At 45.5% G+C, this 15398-nt stretch overlaps 1 protein-coding gene across 1 annotated transcript in view; it reads left to right on the top strand.

Annotated features, from left to right (window-relative positions):
- The first annotated feature begins 226 nt into the window (after window positions 1-226).
- LOC135883903 (mitochondrial ornithine transporter 1-like) overlaps window positions 227-15398 on the top strand; it is a 30995-nt gene continuing 15823 nt past the window's right edge. The window contains exons 1-4 of the mRNA XM_065411171.1: window positions 227-296; window positions 2050-2308; window positions 2660-2800; window positions 4002-4174. Of these exons, the coding sequence (XP_065267243.1) occupies window positions 227-296; window positions 2050-2308; window positions 2660-2800; window positions 4002-4174 (643 nt within the window). The remainder of the gene's footprint in view (window positions 297-2049; window positions 2309-2659; window positions 2801-4001; window positions 4175-15398) is intronic.

The following is a 15398-nucleotide window of genomic DNA, read 5'->3' as shown; positions in this document are numbered from 1 at the left end:
CCTCTTTAAAGACTACACCCAGGCCTCCACCCCAAATACCCAGATATCTCCAAGTTGCTGTTGGATTCCCAAGGGGACAAAGAAAACTCGAGCAATATGGTTCTGCAGCAGGGTGACCTCTGAAGCCTGTTGCTTGTGCTCCCTGCTCCCTGCATCACTGAGCTGGGAGCGGGTTGACTGCAGCCTGGTTCCTGCTCTAGGGTCCAGCGTGGTCCAGTTTGCTGAGATGTCTGCAGATGCAGCCAAGTCCCACCCACTGGTACAGGCACTGGTTCACCTCACTGCAGGGGCAGCAGGTGAGTCTGGGAGCTGGGGCCCGTCCTCTGCAAGGGGCGGAGGGCATTGGCAGGTAGAATCATTTGGGAGCATAGCTGGGTTCTTCAGAAGGGCAAGATACCCGGCTGGGGAGAAGGGGAGCCCTGAGCCAAATGCATGGATAGGGCCCCAACAGGAAGTGGGGTGAGGCCTGGAAGGCAGCAGGAGTTGGACTTGAATCCCTGAAATAAGACAGGACCGCGGTTCAGGAGCAAGTTAAAACTTATCGGAGGGAGGAATTCTAGCTCAGAGGACACCTGCAATCCTGGGCCTCTCAGCTGTGGGAGGAGGAGACTTACAACCCCCAGCACCTGACACTGAGGTACCTGGGGGCTTTGCCCCGTCGGGGGTGGGGTGAAGAACTGGCACTGAGGTACCTGGGGGCTTTGCCCTGTGGAGGGGTTAAGGGGGCACTGAGGTACCCAGGGGCTTTGCCCTGTGGGCTGGGGGTGAGGTGAAGAACTGACACTGAGGTACCTGGGGGCTTTGCCCCGTGGAGGGGTTAAGGGGGCACTGAGGTACCCAGGGGCTTTGCCCTGTGGGCTGGGGGTGAGGTGCTGGCACTGAGGTGCTCTGAGGCTTTACCCCTGGGGCAGGGGCAAACGTTGTACTTAAAGTACTGCACAGGATCTTTTCAGGGGGGATAATGCAAAGCGCCACATTTATTGGTAGTACATGTATCAATCTACACTGTATCATATGCATAAGAGATATATTACACTCACCCACAAACTCCGTCTTGTTGTTACCAACTAGTTGCTCCCCTTAACTGCACTGGCCAGGTGAGTTAGATGGGGGAGGGGTGGAGCTGGGCTTCTGTTGGTCCGGATCGATGCTCCGATGTTGACAAGACGAGACCTGGGATCCTCTGCAAGACACCTCACATTTATAGCAGCTTCCCTCATGCAAATCTATACCAGATGCAAAATCTGTGTCTGTGTCAGTTGGTCATCTGTGGCGCTTCCTTCTGGGTATTGTCTTAATGCTGCCACATTTATTTTCAAAAAGGGTGTTTTCAAAAGATGGTGCTCCCTTCTAACTCCCAGGGCTGTCAATATGTCTGATCTTCTTTAATGAGCCCACTTGACAAGTTTTATTGTTCTTGGATCTGGCTTCTATCCCCTCCAACTGTTGCAGCTGGCTGGAGGTGCTTGCCTTCCATGCCTTACTCATTCACACCTCATTCATTCAACAGGGCAATTGATTAAGATCTCTTCTCTCCCCCCCCCCCCCCCTTTTATTCTACTCCTAGTGAAAAGACATTTTTCTTCTACCTTAACTATCCTTAGGGGCTATAACATTATATACCTCTTCCCCAATATAATGCAACCCAATATAACACGAATTCGGATATAACGCTGTAAAGCAGTGCTCCGGGGGGGCGGGGCTGCACACTCCGGTGGATCAAAGCAAGTTCGATATAATGCGGTTTCACCTATAACGCAGTAAGATTTTTTGTCTCCCGAGGACAGCGTTATATCGGGGTAGAGGTGTACCAAAGCTCAATACAAATTTTCTATATAAGGATTTGATACAAAGTTCCTATATCAAAGGACTTGCTACAAATTTGTATGAAAATAGAGGTTATAGATGGAAAGACTTAATACAAGGTTATAGGAAGAGGCATAATACAAAGTCATATGAAAATGATACAGTTATGCGAAGATGCTTAATGCAGAGATTTATCTACTGGCGAAGGGGGGCACTGAGGTGACTGTGGGTTTGTCTCTGCAGGCGGGGTGGCATGTGTGGTGAGCGGGCAGCCCTTTGACACAATCAAGGTGAAGATGCAGACCTTCCCCACCATGTACCGGGGTTTCTTTGACTGCTCAGTCCGGACGTACCGGCAGGAAGGGCTGCCTGGGCTGTACCAGGGCACCACTCCAGCCCTGCTTGCTAACGTGGCAGAGAACGCAGTGCTCTTCGCTTGCTATGGCTTCTGTCAGCAGCTGGTGAGGCAGCTGTTTGGACTGAGCAGTGTGCTGGAGCTGAGGTATGGCCTGGCCCTGCGGGTGTGCGGCATGGGGACACCAGAGGGGGTGGGGCTGCATGGCGAGGCTGCTGTAAGCCCCCCTGGGGGGCTCAGGTTGGGGGCACTTTGGGCAGTATTCAGGGTGACGCCGTTTTGGGAAGCCGAGTCACCCACGTTTTCCATCTGTGACAGCCCAGGAGAAGGCTGTGGGACGTCCCTGAGCAAGGGGATAGTCAGGGTTGGGGAGGCAGGTCACGCTCCTCCTCTAGGGTAGAGGTGATGAGGGCCTCTGCTCAGCCCTCTGCAGAGCCTGGGCCTGTGGGGGGTGAGCGTCGGCTCTAACATCTGTGTTCTCGCGCCCTATGGTGAAAGCGACCTGCAGAGTGCGCTTGCCGGCTCGTTCTCCTCCGTCTTTTCCTCTATGGTGCTGTGCCCTGCGGAGCTGGTGAAATGCCGCATGCAGGCCTTACATGAGATGAAGGTCACTGGGCGAACAGCACTAGCACGTCACAGGTACGTCACAGCCTTGGGAAGCAGGCCAGGCTTTGGTGAATTACACACGTCACACAGAGCCCTGGTGGGGAAGGTTTGAGAGTGAGGCAGAGGGTCTGAATTCCCTCTTGCCCAGGAAGATGAGGGTGTCACACTGCCCAGCTGATTAGAGCTGGCTTGGTGCTAAACCCAGACAATGCAAACACATTCCTTAGGAAGTGCTTACTGGGCAGGGCCCTGCAGCTTCCTTCTGTCCCTCCTGGCCAGACTGCCTGCCTGTTGGTCTGCATGACACAGCATACCCGAAGCCTTCCTCTATCACAGGGGTAGGCAACCTATGGCACGTGTGCCAAAGGCGGCAGGCGAGCTGATTTTCAATGGCTCTTACACTGCCCGGGTCCTGGCCACCGGTCCGGGGGGCTCTGCATTTTAATTTAATTTTAAATGAAGCTTTGTAAACATTTTAAAAACCTTATTTACTTTACATACAATAGTTTAGTTATATATTATAGACTTATAGAAAGACCTCCTAAAAATGTTAAAATGTATGACTAGCACGCGAAACCTTAAATTAAAGTGAATAAATGAAGACTCGGCACACCACTTCTGAAGGTCAAGTATCAGAGGGGTAGCATCTGACAAAGTGGGTATTCACCCACGAAAGCTCATGCTCCAATACATCTGTTAGTCTATAAGGTGCCAGAGGACTCTTTGTTGCTTTTTACACTTCTGAAGGGTTGCCGACCCCTGCTCTGTCACAACCAAACATCCTCCTCTCCTTCCTGGCCACTGTATTGTGGCTGAGCTGGCAGACAACATCTCTCCCATGGCACAGTGCAGATCATTCCTGCTGTGGTTGCCAGGCTACCCAGCTCCCCCATTTTTGTGCCTATGTCCCAAATTAATCCCATGTTTCCAAAGGACAATTTGTGGAGAACATTTGCAGATAAGGGAGCAAGGGAGGTCAGTGGATGATATGCCAGAGCCCACTCAGATACATGAGTTTAAACCAAGTCCCCCTGCTCCTTTCTTCCTTCCACCGCCCAGTTTGGCCTGGAAAACGAATCTGGCATTCACTCTCAATGAGAATTTGGGGTAATATGGCATGGTTCTAGGTTGACTGATCATCCTGGGTTGGTAAAGGTAATGCTGAGTGTGATTGTTTTCATTCGGACCCGGATGGTCCTTTTTTGGGTACCATTGCCTATGTTCTCTCTTGCAGCTCTACCTGGGCTACTGTGAAAAATATCTTTCAATCTGAGGGCCTGCTGGGATTTTTCCAGGGCCTGACCAGTACTTGGCTACGGGAGGTGCCTGGCTACTTCTTCTTCTTTGGTGGCTATGAAGTCAGTAGAAGCTTTTTCACCCAGGCTGGCCAGTGCAAGGAGGATCTGGGTGAGTAAAGTTGGATGTGGGCAAGATAAAGGGAGTTTCAGCCTTATGGCCTTTGCAGAGGAGTGGTGAGGAATTGTATTATTTTGAGCAAGGACAGAACTAGGATCTGGTTGTTTTCACAATGAAATAGTGACCAATATCGATACTGCTCTGACCACTCCAGGGGTAGTGTTGTGCTATGGAGCTATGAGCTTCAGACAGGTGACAGAAGCAGAAACACTTTATGCAGACTGGACAAGGGGGAGTCCCAGGTACTAGTAGATGGACACCAAATCAATTTGAAGGAGAGGATGTGGAACTTCAGAAGCAACCCATACATGTCACAATCCCAGGTTCCAACCCTCCTGGAAGATTTTAACTCCCCAGTTTTTTATTTATAACATTGCCCCTTGGCCCAAGCAGGTTCTTAACCAAGTTTTTTCATTAGGAGGAGAAATTGATTATACAAGTCAGGGATTTCTTTGGTGCAAACCTGTTTATTTACAAAGATTGCCCAGAAAGTCATGTTTCCCTGAACACAATAGGAACAATCAATAAGTGGCACTTTCTTTGTCCAGAAACCCAATCCTGTTTCTCCAGAGTACTATGCTCAAAAGAAGCTCTTTCTCTGCTCCCTCTCAGGGTCATGCTAACAGTGTTTCTCTGGTTTTCTCCTGACGACACACACAGCTCCACCAATCAATGGCTCAATCTCTGTATTTTCAATCAGTCCAAGGGAAACCCCTCTTATTTTCCCTGAACTAGTTCTTGTTCAGGCCTTCCTACATGGTCCAGCACCTTGGCTGGTGGCTTTCAAGTACATAAAAGGTTTTACAAGGAGAAGGGAGAATTGTTCTTCTTAACCTCTGAGGATAGGACAAGAAGCAATGGGCTTAAATTGCAGCAAGGGCGGTTTAGATTGGAAATTAGGAAAAATTTCCTGACTGTCAGGGTGGTTAAGCACTGGAATAAATTGCCTAGGGAGGTTGTGGAATCTCCATCATTGGATATTTTTAAGAGCAGGTTAGACAAACACCTGTCAGGGATGGTCTAGATAATACTTAGTCCTGCCATGAGTGAAGGGGACTAGACTAGATGACCTCTCGAGGTCCCATCCAGTCCTATGATTCTGTGATTCTTTTGTTCCAGCTATCTTACTCCACAAAGGAGCTTAATTGCTTCTCCAATTTAGCTGAATGAAAAGTAGCTAGTATGTTAATCAGGTTCAGCATGTCTATGATTGCCCACAGATCAAACATGCCAGCCGGCAGCCCCCGTAGCCCTCCAGCACACCACCCCATCTCAGGCCTGGTCTGCACTAGGAAATTAGCTTGGTATAATTATGTTGCTCAGAGGTGTGAAAAATCCACACCCCTGACAGGCCCAACAAAGAAAATAACAGAACACCACTAGCTGTCACCTTCAGCCCCCAACTAAAACCTCTCCAGCGCATCATCAAAGATCTACAACCTATCCTGAAAGATGATCCCTCTCTCACAGATCTTGGGAGACAGACCTGTCCTCGCTTACAGACAACCTCCCAACCTGAAGCAAATACTCACCAGCAACCACACATCACTGAACAAAAACACTGACCCAGGAACCTATCCTTGCAACAAAGCCCGATGCCAACTCTGTCCACATATCTATTCAAGTGACATCATCATAGGACCTAATCACATCAGCCACACCATCAGGGGCTCGTTCACCTGCACATCTACCAATGTGATATATGCCATCATGTGCCAGCAATGCCCCTCTGCCATGTACATTGGCCAAACCGGACAGTCTCTACACAAAAGAATTAATGGACACAAATCTGACATCAGGAATCATAACATTCAAAAACCAGTAGGAGAACACTTTAACCTGTCTGGTCATTCAATGACAGACCTGCAGGTGGCAATTTTGCAACAGAAAAGCTTCAAAAACAGACTCCAAGGAGAAACTGCTGAGCTGGAATTGATATGCAAACTAGATACAATCAGCTTAGGCTTAAATAGAGACTAGGAATGGCTGAGCCATTACAAACATTGAATATATCTCCCCATGTAAGTACTCTCACACTTCTTATCAAACTGTCTGTACTGGACTATCTTGATTATCACTTCAAAAGTTTTTTCCTCTTACTTAATTGGCCTCTCAGAGTTGGTAAGACAACTCCCACCTGTTCATGCTCTCTGTATGTGTATATTGTGACAAAGTTCCTCCTCTACCTTGGTGGGTCCTGCGCTTATTGGCAGATTTGCGCGCTTCACAGATTCACCCTGTGGGTCAGGAAACAGTCCAGAGACCTTCCCCTCTAGTAGAAGCTATAGTCCAGGTCAATTCCTCCTGTGTTGGATCAGGAGTTGGGAGGTTTGGGGGGAACCCGGGCCCACCCTCTACTCCGGGTTCCAGCCCAGGGCCCTGGGGACTGCAGCTGTTTAGAGTGCCTCCTGGTACAGTTGCACAACACCTACAACTCCCTGGGCTACTTCCCCATGGCCTCCTCCCAACACCTTCTTTGTCCTCACCACCAGACCTTCCTCCTGATGTCTGATAACGCTTGTACTTCTCAGTGCTCCAGCAGTACACCTACTCACTCTCAGCTTCTTGCTCCCAGTTCCTCACACACTTCCTCTCCTCTGGCTCCTCCTGGCTTGGCTGGAGTGAGCCCTTTTATAGCATCAGAGGGGCCTTAATTAGAGTCAGGTGCTTAACTGCCTCACCTGACTCTTAGCAGGTTAATTGGAGTCAGGTGGTCTTAGCCTGGAGCAGCCCCTGCTCTGGTGGGTCAGGGAACAGAAAACTACTTATCCAGTGGCCAGTATATCTCCCTTCTGCTACTCTGCTGTTCCCAACTGGTCTAGGTCTATCACACTATATATCTCCTCAATATATGTTCCATTCTATGCATCTGAAGAAGTGGGCTGTAGCCCATGAAAGCTTATGCTCAAATAAATGTATTAGTCTCTAAGGTGCTATAAGTACTCCTGTTCTTTTTACACCCCTGAATGATGCAGTTAAACCAACCAGACCCCCAGTGTAGACAGCACTAGGTCGATGGGAGAATTCTCCCATTCACCTAGCTACCCCCTCATGGGGAGAGGAATTAGCTGTCCCAATGGGAGAAGCCCTCCCATCGGTGTAGGTAGAGTCTTCACTGAAGCACTACAGCAGCGATTTAAGTATAGACAAGCCTTCAGCATCACCTATCATCCCGATGGGAGCCAAAATGACAAGGTCTGGCATGACCCATCCCAGACAGAAGGAAAAGAAACAATTTAACAAATATACAAATGATACAATCTTAACTCTTTACATGTTGTCTTTCTGTCAGGAGGTTTTCACAGCAGGGACCTGAATCAGTGCTACTCCCATATAAAGCTCTTTGGAGCTTTTCTCAACCTGCCCAATTTCCTTTCAGACACTCAGGAGGGGCTGCTTCCAGCTAGCTCCTGACAAGCATCTGTGTTTCTGTGGAGTCTGCTGGCTGGGACAGACTCTGCTAATTTTGTTCTAATGGGGAATTCTTCTCTGTCACAACTCTTCCAGCCTCAGGTTCCACAGCTACATTCTCACTTTCTGGGGCAGCCAAGCTGATGTTCTGTCTCCCTGACGCCTTCTGTCATGGCAACTATGGATAACTTTGGGTTTAGTCCTGGGTCCCACTCCCAGTACTGTATAGGGTTCCTCCCAAGGTTTATCTAGCTTAGACCACCCACCCTTTCTTCTCATAGGATTGTGGAACCAGACCAGGTCCCCTCTTTTAAAAGTTTCCCCATATGACCTTACATCCCAGGGTTTTTTGATTTTGTCAGAAGCTATCCTCCAATGTTTTCTATAGCGTAGTCTGGGGTGAGTCCCTCTGTCTCCCCCGTTGAAGATGAGTAATGTAATCATCATTGGGCCAGGGAAGGAGAGTGAGAATGACTCTAGCCTGCTGGTTCGGGCACTCACCTGGGAGCTAGCAGACGCAGGATCATGTCCTTACTCCAGTGACTAGTTATACACAGTGGAACAACTTCATCAGGAAAGAGCCACATCAGAACCCTCCCTGGCTAGGGCACACTACTCCAATATGGGAGACCCAAATTCAGATCCCTGCTCCACCTCAGGCTGAGGGGGCACTTGAACCCAGGTCTTCCACAGCCTAGGTAAGTGCCCTAGTCCAGTGGTTCTCAACCAAGGGAACATGTACCTGTGGCGATATGCAGAGCTCTGCCGAGGTAACATCAACTCACCTAGATATTTGCCTACTTGTACCACAGGCGACATAAAAAGCATTAGTGAAGTCAGTACAACCTAAAATTTCATACAGAGAACGACTTGTTTGTACTGCTCTATGCTATACACTGAAATGTAAGAACAAGATTTATATCCCAATTGATGTATTTTATAGTTATATGGTAGCAATGAGAAAGTAGCAATCTTTCAGTAATACTGTGCTGTGATACTTTTGTATTTTTATGTCTGATTTTGTACGCAGGTAGTTTTTAAGTGAGGTGAAACTTGGGGTACGCAAGACAGATCCGACTCCTGAAAGGGGCACAGCAGTCTGGGAAGGTTGAGAGCCGCTGCTCTAACCAACTGTTTAAAAGATATAATGGAGGCAGCAATAGTGGCTGCTGATGATGATTGTGAATCTAGCCCTTTAAAAATGCCCAGAAACAAAATGTTTAGATTTTCCAGACCTGCCAAGAACCAAAACTCAATTATTCACCCAGCTGTACTGGGAACCCCAAATCTGGTGAAGGATTCTTTTACTAGAACTTCTGCTACTGTTACAGCCCCTTGGGTTCCTTATTGGATAAACTTCAGGGCACTTTGTAAAGTAGTCTGTGACAGCCAACACATAGTGATTGCCAGCCTCTGCCCCAGGCCAGGCCCAGTACATCAACAGCAATGTGTTCCATTGGGGCCCATGAGATACGGCTGCATTGGGGCTCTCCCTATCTTAGGGAGACCCTTCTTTGTAATGCAAGCATCACATGTCCTGCACCAGTATTCTACATCCTGCCTGCATTTTGCCCAAGAGAAATTCTCTCTTAGTTTAGCCAAGGTTTTTGTAACCTCAAAATGTCCAGCAACTTTAAAATCATGACATACCCTCAGAACCTCCTTTGCCAATGTATCTGGTACCTGAGCCAATCACCACTGGTTTCTCCTGTCTCCTAGACAATATTTCATCTTTGAACTCCCAGCCTTCCTAGTATCATCAGAAAGCCTTTATTGTGATAGTCATTCCACGGTGGCTGTGTTTGCCAATTGATTTTCCAGTCAAACATTATTCTGATATCAGGAGTCTCTCTTCAAAAGGCTTTAACTGGTCTGGAGTCTATTCCAGCCCACTGCCACTATCCTAGTGGATGGACCAGGAACATTAGGACTTCTTCAGATGATGGGAGAGAGGCCAGGTGTAGATGTGACTGTGAAATCAGTAACATTGCAGCTTTTCCAACCACCTGGCCAGTTGTCCCTCAGGGCTCCTGAAGCTAAAGAGCTATTGCAGGTTTGCACTGACCACAGATTTTCTCCCATCTGGATAGTGGTGGAAATGTTCTATACAGTTAATCATTGCCAGGTGTTCCTTTCAGGTGGTGCAATAATTTCTTTCTTGAGAATTTACACTTTTGCTGTAATAAGCCACCACCCTCTCAAGTCCTTTGTGTACTTGCGCCAATACCGCCCCCAATCCATAAGCACTGGCATCAGTGTCAAACATGAAAGGGGCTTTGAAACACGGATAGGCTAAGACAGGAGCATACACAAGAGCTCTTCTCAGTTCAGAAAATGCTACCTCATACTCTGCTGATGAAATAGTTTCACTTTCTCACCCTGCTTATGCAATGGTTTTACAATATTGGCAAACCCACAAATAAGTCTTAATTCAGGCTGTCAATTAATCGCAGTTAACTCACGTGATTAACTCAAAAAAATTAATCACAATTAAAAAAATTAATCGCACTTATAACAACAATAGAATACCAATTGAAATTTATTAAATATTTTTTGTTTTTCTACATTTTCAATATTGATTTCAATTACAACACAGAATACAAAGTGCACAGTGCTCACTTTATATTATTATTTTTTATTACAAATATATGCACTATAAAAATGATAAACAAAAGAAATAGTATTTTTCAATTCACCTCATACAAGTACTAAAGTGCAATCTCTTTATCGTGAAAGTATAACTTACAAATGCAGATTTTTTTTTCTGGTTACATAACTGCACTCAAAAACAAAACAGTGTAAAACTTTAGCACCAACAAGTCCACTCAGTCCTACTTCTTATTCTGCCAGTCGCGAAGAAGAACAAGTTTGTTTACATTGATGGGAGATACTGCTGCCCACTTCTTATTTACAGTGTCACCTGAAAGTGAGAACAGGCGTTCGCATGGCACTTTTGTAGTAGGCGTTGCAAGGTATCTATGTGCCAGATATGCTAAACATTCGTACGCCCCTTCAGGCTTCGGCCACCATTCCAGAGGACATGCTTCCATGCTGCTGATGCTTGTTAAAAAAATAATGCGTCAATTAAATTTGTGACTGTACACCTTGGGGGGAGAATTGTATGTTTCCTGCTCTGTTTTACCCACATTCTGCATATATTTCATGTTATAGCAGTCTTGGATGATGACCCAGTACATGTTCGTTTTAAGAACACTTTCACAGCAGATTTGACAAAATGCAAAGAAGGTACCAATGTGAGATTTCTAAAAATAGCTACAGCACTCAACCCAAGGTTTAAGAATATGAAGTGCCGTCCAGAATCTGAGAGGGACGAGGTGTGGAACATGCCTTTAGAAGTCTTAAAAGAGCAACACTCTGATGTGGAAACTACAGAACCCGAACCACCAAAAAAGAAAATCAATGTTCTGCTGGTGGCATCTGACTCAGATGATGAAAATGAACATGCGTCGGTCCGCCCTGCTTTGGATTGTTATCAAGCAGAACCCGTCATCAGCATGGAAGCATGTCCTCTGGAATGGTGATTGAAGCATGAAGGGACATATGAATCTTTAACGCATCTGGCACGTAAATATCTTGCAACGCCAGCTACAACAGTGCCATGTGAATGCTTGTTCTCACTTTCAGGTGACATTGTAAACAAGAAGCAGGCAGCATTATCTCCTGCAAATTGTAACCAACCTTGTTTGTCTGAGTGATTGGCTGACCAAGAAGTAGGACTGAGTGGACTTGTAGGCGCTAAAGTTTTACATTGTTTTATTTTTAAATGCAGTTTTTTTTACATAATTCTACATTAGTAAGTTCAATTTTCATGATGAAGAGATTGTACTACAGGTCTTGTATGAGGTGAATTGAAAAATACAATTTTTTTGTTTTTTACAGTGCAAATATTTGTAATCTAAAATAACTATAAAGTGAGCACTGTACACTTTGTATTCTGTGTTGTAATTGAAATTAATATATTTGAAAATGTAGTAAACATCCAAAAATATTTAAAATAAATGGTATTCTACTGTTGTTTAACAGTGCGAGTAATCGCAATTATTTTTTTTAATTGCTTGACAGCCCTACTCTTAATGGGAGCAAAGTCCTTCAAAACTCTGCACATCTGTTAGTGTCTGGGCAGCTGACCAGTTTTGCACAGCCTCAATTTTCTTTTTGTCAGTGGAAATTCCCACCTCACTGACTGTGTGTGCCTGGTAGGTTACCTTTTTGGAACAACTCACATTTCTTTGGGTTCCGTTTCAGATTAGCAGCTTTAAGCTTATCACAGACCCTTTGTAAATGTACTGGTTTCTATTCAAAGATCTTTCCATGTGCCGGGATATCATTTAGGTATAACACGCATTTTGAGAGAGGCATGCCATGCAGTACCCTCTCCATAAGCTTCTCAAACGTGGCTGATGCATTACACAAGCTGAAAGCCATCACTTTAAATTGCCACAAGTCCTGTTCTGTTCTGAAAGCAGTCTTTTCCCTGTCCTTTGGATTCACTTGCCAATACTCACTTTTAAAATCCAGTGTGGAAAAACAGACTGAATTTGCTGCAGCGTACTATCACCTTTTTGTGGCAATGGGTAAGAATCCTTCAAAGTTACTTAATTTAGTTTTCTATAGTCCACATAGAATGTGATGCTGCCATCTTTTTTCTTAACCAGAATCATGAGTGAGGCCCAAGGACTGGTTGAAGGCTCCATTATGTCTTTGTGATACATTTCCTTAATGATCTGCAAAGCCTCTTCCCTCTTAGCAACTGATAAATAGTCAGGTGGCTGTTTAATGAGTCAGTTTTCCCCAGTATCAATCTTGTGCTGGACCAGTGCATTACAATCTCTACCTTTGATGGAACTGGAGAATAACCTCTGATTTCTAACCAAAAAAGTGTCTTAGATCATTCTGCTGCTTCTCATTTAAATATGAAATACTGCACTGGAACAAGTCCAGTCGAAATTTAGGGAACTTACCTTCATCTCCTTCCCCTTGTAGTTTTCTTCTACAGTCACATTTACTAGATCTGCTGGTTCCCATTTTGCAACGATGGTTCCCTTTTTTTTACTGTTTGTCAGAAGCATTTGGCAAATGAACAGGAATCCATTCCTGCTTCAGATCCACAATAACTTTAGCAGCTAAAATTTCCCCCAACACCATAGGTCTTAATGCAGGTCTCAACCAATCCCCATCTTTCCTTGCTGGAAAGCTACCACAGCATGTAGTTGTTGTTTCGGTTTCTGACCCCCTGGAGGCAGAACAATTTGTTCACTGCAAACCAATTGTCTATAAAAAAATTTTTAAATCTGGGCCACCTCTTTGAAGGGACTTTCCAGACTGAATTTGTAGGACTCCTTTCCTGGCATTGATTCCAGCTGTTGGACATAATAAAATCCAAAACAACGACTCGCTCATTCACTAACTCAGCTACCCAACATCTTGCTCAAATTGCGGAGGTTCAATTTTCAAACCGAGTTTTCCCTATTTTTGGACAAGTGCATGTTCCCATCATTGTCTCCATTTGACATCAGTTTTTGGTTCCCTATTCCCTAACATTACTAGCTTGTCTAGTCTAATAACTGTTATGTGTGAGCCAGTGTCCGCTATTCTTGTGCATTTCACAGATCCTATTACATACTCAATAGCCAAACTCCCATTATGGTTGTTCAACTGGCCAGATCTAATCAAAAACTGTGGGAGTAGTTCTTGTTCCTCCAAGGTTAGCACTTTCAGCACTTTGATGCATCTGAAGAAGTGGGGTTTTTACCCACAAAAGCTTATGCCCAAATAAATCTGTTAGTCTTTAAGGTGCCATCGGACTCCTTGTTGTTTTTGTGGATACAGACTAACCCGGCTACCCCTCTGATACTTGACTTTCAGCTTGGTGTCCCCCCATTTCCCAAACTGGGTAAGGGGCTTTCATTAGACTTTCAGGATGCTCTGTCCTGGGCTGCTTTAAATGTATAATAATCCTTCCTTTAGCAGCCAATTTTTTTACAGTACCAGCATTTAACTGAATGGTTTCCCTTGTTTTTTGCATCTTTGCCAATTTCCTTTCTTTTATAAACCACATTAAGCATTTTTTTCAGTTGTTCAATAATGTCATGAACCACATTAGAATCCCCTTTTCCATCACACATATTAGACATAAAGCTGCACTTACAGGGTTCCTGGTGATCAGCTTCCATCCTTCTCACCAGCGTCTGCTTCCTCTTCTGGGTGGGCTGCTGCAAGGAAAGAGTCAAGTTCAGAGGCAAATTCCACAGCCTCTCAGAGTGACCTTGGCCTTCTTTCACTGATCTTGATCTGCAAATCCACGTCCATCTGAGCATCTATAACTTGGTGCGTTGCTAATATATTCTAGAAGTCCTCCTGGCACCTAGATATGCCAGGAACACAAATCTCCTTACATGTGGTCTCTTTCCCCCACACTCCCTCTAGCTCTTAGCTGTGCTTGGTTAGCTAAGGTTGATGACTAACTCCAAACGTCATGTCAAGGGATTGCACCAGATATAGATAACTCCATTTATTTTCTGGGAGTGAATCCTGCAGCACCTTCAGAGCTGGGCCATTCAAGTTGGCTGCTAGAAACCACCCTCTCTGTTCATCTCACTAGCCATTCATTGGGGCTGTGAAATTGCACTGAGCTACATAAGCCTCCCAGGGAGTTTTCCCCTCACAGATAGTGGGATTTTGTACCACTTGAGTTGGAACAATCCAACCTCTCCTGTCTGGGCCTGGGTGGGCTACAAACAGGATCGAGAACTGTTGTAAATATTCTGTCTTTCCCAAGTTCTCTGGCTGGCCTGATTCCTCGCCGTGGCTTTTCCTGTGGCCTGTGACCTTTTGATTTCCTTCTGAAGCTAATTTTTTAGCTCCTAAAGTCCTCAGTGCTGCTTATCTGTGTTAGCAAGTTCTAAGTTGGCCAAAGCTTTTCTGACCTTCCCTGGTTCCTGGAATACCCTTTCCTCCTTCTCCTCTTGCTGGTAACATCCTGGATCCACCTTGCCAGTCCAGACGGACAGTTTCTGTAGTTGGGCTGCCAAATTGCCAGGACACTTTGTAGCTGCTGCCCTGATGAACATTTTATCTCCAACAGCAGGTCACCTCTCAGTCATTGCTCGGCAACCTCCAGATGTCACTTTAATTCCTTTCACTAAATCTCCAGCTCCTGTTTTAAATTCTTTTGAGACATCTTCAGCTCTTGTTGTAAATCTTGTTTTAACTCCTTTTGGCTATCTCTGATTTCTGCAAGCACTTCCATTATTTGTTCCATCTTGGTTCCACAGTAATATGAACTCATAATTTCTCTCCTTGGAAACTCTATCCCAGTGCTGACACCAGTGTTGCCTATTTGACCAAGTGGTTAGCCAATATTTGTGGCCTTGCTGAGTTGTTTCCATTTGAACAAGAAATTGATTATATGAGTCAGGTACTTTTTCAGTTCAGTCCTCTTTATTTACAGAGAATGTCCACAACGTCTGGTTTCCCTGAACACAGTGGGAACAAAAAACAGGAGGCAGTTGCCTTGTTGAGTAATCCATGCCTGCTTTCCAGACAGTCCTGTGTCTCAAGGAGCTCTGTTTCTGCTCCCTGTCAGGGCCACACTACCAGTGCTTCTCTGGCTTTCTCTAGGCTTTCTGCTGCTTTCTGACACATGCAGCTCCACCAATCTCTTATTCTCCATGAGTTAGTTTTTGCTCAGGCTTTCCCATGCAGGCCAGCACTTTGAGCGGTGGTTTCTATTGATTCAGCTATCTAACTCCATAAAGGAGTTTAATTATTTCTTCCATTTAGG

Source organism: Emys orbicularis, chromosome 9 (assembly GCF_028017835.1).
Source record: "Emys orbicularis isolate rEmyOrb1 chromosome 9, rEmyOrb1.hap1, whole genome shotgun sequence".
NCBI lineage: Eukaryota > Metazoa > Chordata > Testudines > Emydidae > Emys > Emys orbicularis.
Note: the sequence above shows the minus strand (reverse complement) of the source record. Positions and strands in the feature narration are given on the sequence as shown.